At 36.8% G+C, this 2,522-nt stretch overlaps 1 protein-coding gene across 1 annotated transcript in view; it reads left to right on the top strand.

Moving 5' to 3' along the window:
- SMARCC1 (SWI/SNF related, matrix associated, actin dependent regulator of chromatin, subfamily c, member 1) overlaps positions 1-2,522 on the top strand; it is a 193,094-nt gene that overhangs the window by 19,004 nt on the left and 171,568 nt on the right. Inside the window, exon 2 of the mRNA XM_012638213.1 lies at positions 1,133-1,252. Within this exon, the coding sequence (XP_012493667.1) occupies positions 1,133-1,252 (120 nt within the window). The remainder of the gene's footprint in view (positions 1-1,132; positions 1,253-2,522) is intronic.

Raw genomic sequence — 2,522 nt, 5'->3', positions numbered from 1 at the left:
CTCTACCAAAAATAGAAAGAAATTAATTGGACAGCTAAAAATACATAGAAAAAATCAGCCGGGCATGGTGGCACGTGCCTGTAGTCCCAGCTACCCGGGAGGCTGACGCAGGAGGATCCCTTGAGCCCAGGAGTTTGAGGTTGCTGTGAGCTAGGCTGACGCCACAGCACTCACTCTAGCCCAGGCAACAGAGTGAGACTGTGTTTCAAAAAAAAAAAATTTTTTTTCTCCGTAACCATTTAAGAATGTAAAACCATTCTCAGCTTGTAGGCCACACAAAGACAAGCAGCTGACTGGATTTTGCCAACCTCTAATCTAAAAGATACCATGTAAATAAAGCATTCCAACAAAATATCAGTCTTCATCAGTTAACTGCATGCTGACTGTTTATTTAACAGTGGAAAGCTAATGCACTTCAACAAATAATTTGAGAGTATACTAAGTTTTAAGAGTGTTGTCATATTATTGTGAGCCATTCAACTTAATGTATAGTAGTTGTAGACTTTGCAGCTGATGTCATTTTTGCGATATACCACTCACTTAAAAAATATTTCTTGTAATAGAAATGTACCACATTAACCTTGAAATGTTGGATAGTAGTTGGAAAGAGGTTTGCTCCAAGAAGAAAATTTTCATTGTTTGTTATCTTTTTTGATACCGAGGGGGAAGTATAGATGTTTTTTTTGCTCAAATTGGGGGTTTAAAAATTTTTTTTATTGACCATATTGGCTTCTCAAAGTGATACTGAACATTTAATGCCAAATTAAATTTTTACTTTTAATTTAACTCACTAATTATGCTTTCTCTGACATGTTACCTATTTTCTTTCCTTGCAGTGAAAGCTATCTATCCTGTTTTTCACTGTTTTGGGCTTTGACATTCTCTACATCCATGTGGATAACTTTCACTTTTTTTTTTTTTTGGTAACAAACACATTACAGAAACTTTACCATCTTAGTCATTTTTAAGAACACACATGTATTTGTTTTTGTAAGCTCCTTTAGAGAGAGAGTGTTTCTCAGACTTTGTAAATCTGCCAGAATGCTGGTGCTTAGTAGGTGATATGAAGTAAGCCAGCATTTTCTCCTGGAACGATTTTACCAGTTTTTGAGTCCATGTCTTTATGTTGCAGTATGTTCATGCGGATGCTCCTACCAATAAAACGCTAGCTGGGCTGGTGGTGCAGCTTCTCCAGTTCCAGGAAGATGCCTTTGGGAAACATGTCACCAACCCAGCCTTCACCAAACTCCCTGTAAGTACATCAACTTATTATAATACTTTATTTCTGCACTCTTGGGTGCATCCTCCAGCTGTTTCCTTTGCTGCTGCTAACATACAGAATTTTTTTTAAAAAAAAAACCTCAACAGAATTTTGGTCATAGACTATTATTGTTTTGTTGTTTTTGAGACAGGATCTCACTCTGTTGCTAGGACTAGAGTGCAGTAGTGTCATCATAGCTCACTGCAACCTCAAACTCCTGGGCTCAAGTGATCCTCCTGTCTCAGCCTCCCAAGTAGCTGGGGCTACAAGCATGCACCACCATGCCTGCCTAGTTTTTTTTCTTTTTTCTTTCTATTTTTTGTAGAGACAAGGTCTTGCTCTTGCTTAGGCTGGTGTTGAACTCCTGGACTCAAGGGTTCTTCCTGCCTCAGCCTCCCAAAGTGCTGGGGTTATAGGCATGAGCCACTACACCCTGTCCTATTTCCTGTTCTCTTACATTATGAATTGGATTAGAATTGTCAAATTAGAAGCTGGTTGAAGTTTTCAATTGTTTAAAACACTGTAATATAGTACATATTGATTGTACTTTATTAAATAGAACATGTATTTAGAATAAAATTCCATATAACATTTTGTATAAAGTATTTTATATAATATGATTCACATTGGTATTTCTATTCAGGAATGTATGAGTGTCTTCAAAAATGGTATTTACATGGGGCATTATTCGTGGGATATTTAACTCCTGGGAGCTAACCCATTATTTACTTCCAGATTTTAAAAGATTAGAGAAGAATATTTTTAGGCATAAGCCATAATTAAAAATAATTCATGGCTTAGTGCCACTGGGACCAGATGTACCTCTCTTTCTCTCAAAATAGTGTTCAGCATTTTCCCAAATGAAAGGGATTGATATAATGCATAATGGTGCTAAACAAAACCAGATCAAAGAGACAATTAACAAAGCAAAGAATGTTTTAGTGAAATATGTAAGCTGTTTACCTTAAAAAGTTTTTTTCCTGAATAAACATTATAGTGTAAGAAGAGTTCATTATTTGGGCTGATCTTTTTGTTAAAATCAGAGTGGAACTTTATATACTAACTTCCCAAATCATTCTGGATATCAAACAGCTGGCTCATAGGGTATATTCTATCAAATGCTAATGAGAAGTTAGAAAGATTTGGAAGGAAAAAAGAATTTCGTAAGACTTAAAAGTGTGTTGCATGGCCGGGTGCCGTGGCTGACGCCTGTAATCTTAACACTCTGGGAGGCCGAGGCGGGCGGATTGTTTGAGCTCAG

The sequence above is a fragment of the Propithecus coquereli genome, unplaced genomic scaffold (assembly GCF_000956105.1).
Source record: "Propithecus coquereli isolate 6110/MARCELLA unplaced genomic scaffold, Pcoq_1.0 Scaffold1, whole genome shotgun sequence".
NCBI lineage: Eukaryota > Metazoa > Chordata > Mammalia > Primates > Indriidae > Propithecus > Propithecus coquereli.
Note: the sequence above shows the minus strand (reverse complement) of the source record. Positions and strands in the feature narration are given on the sequence as shown.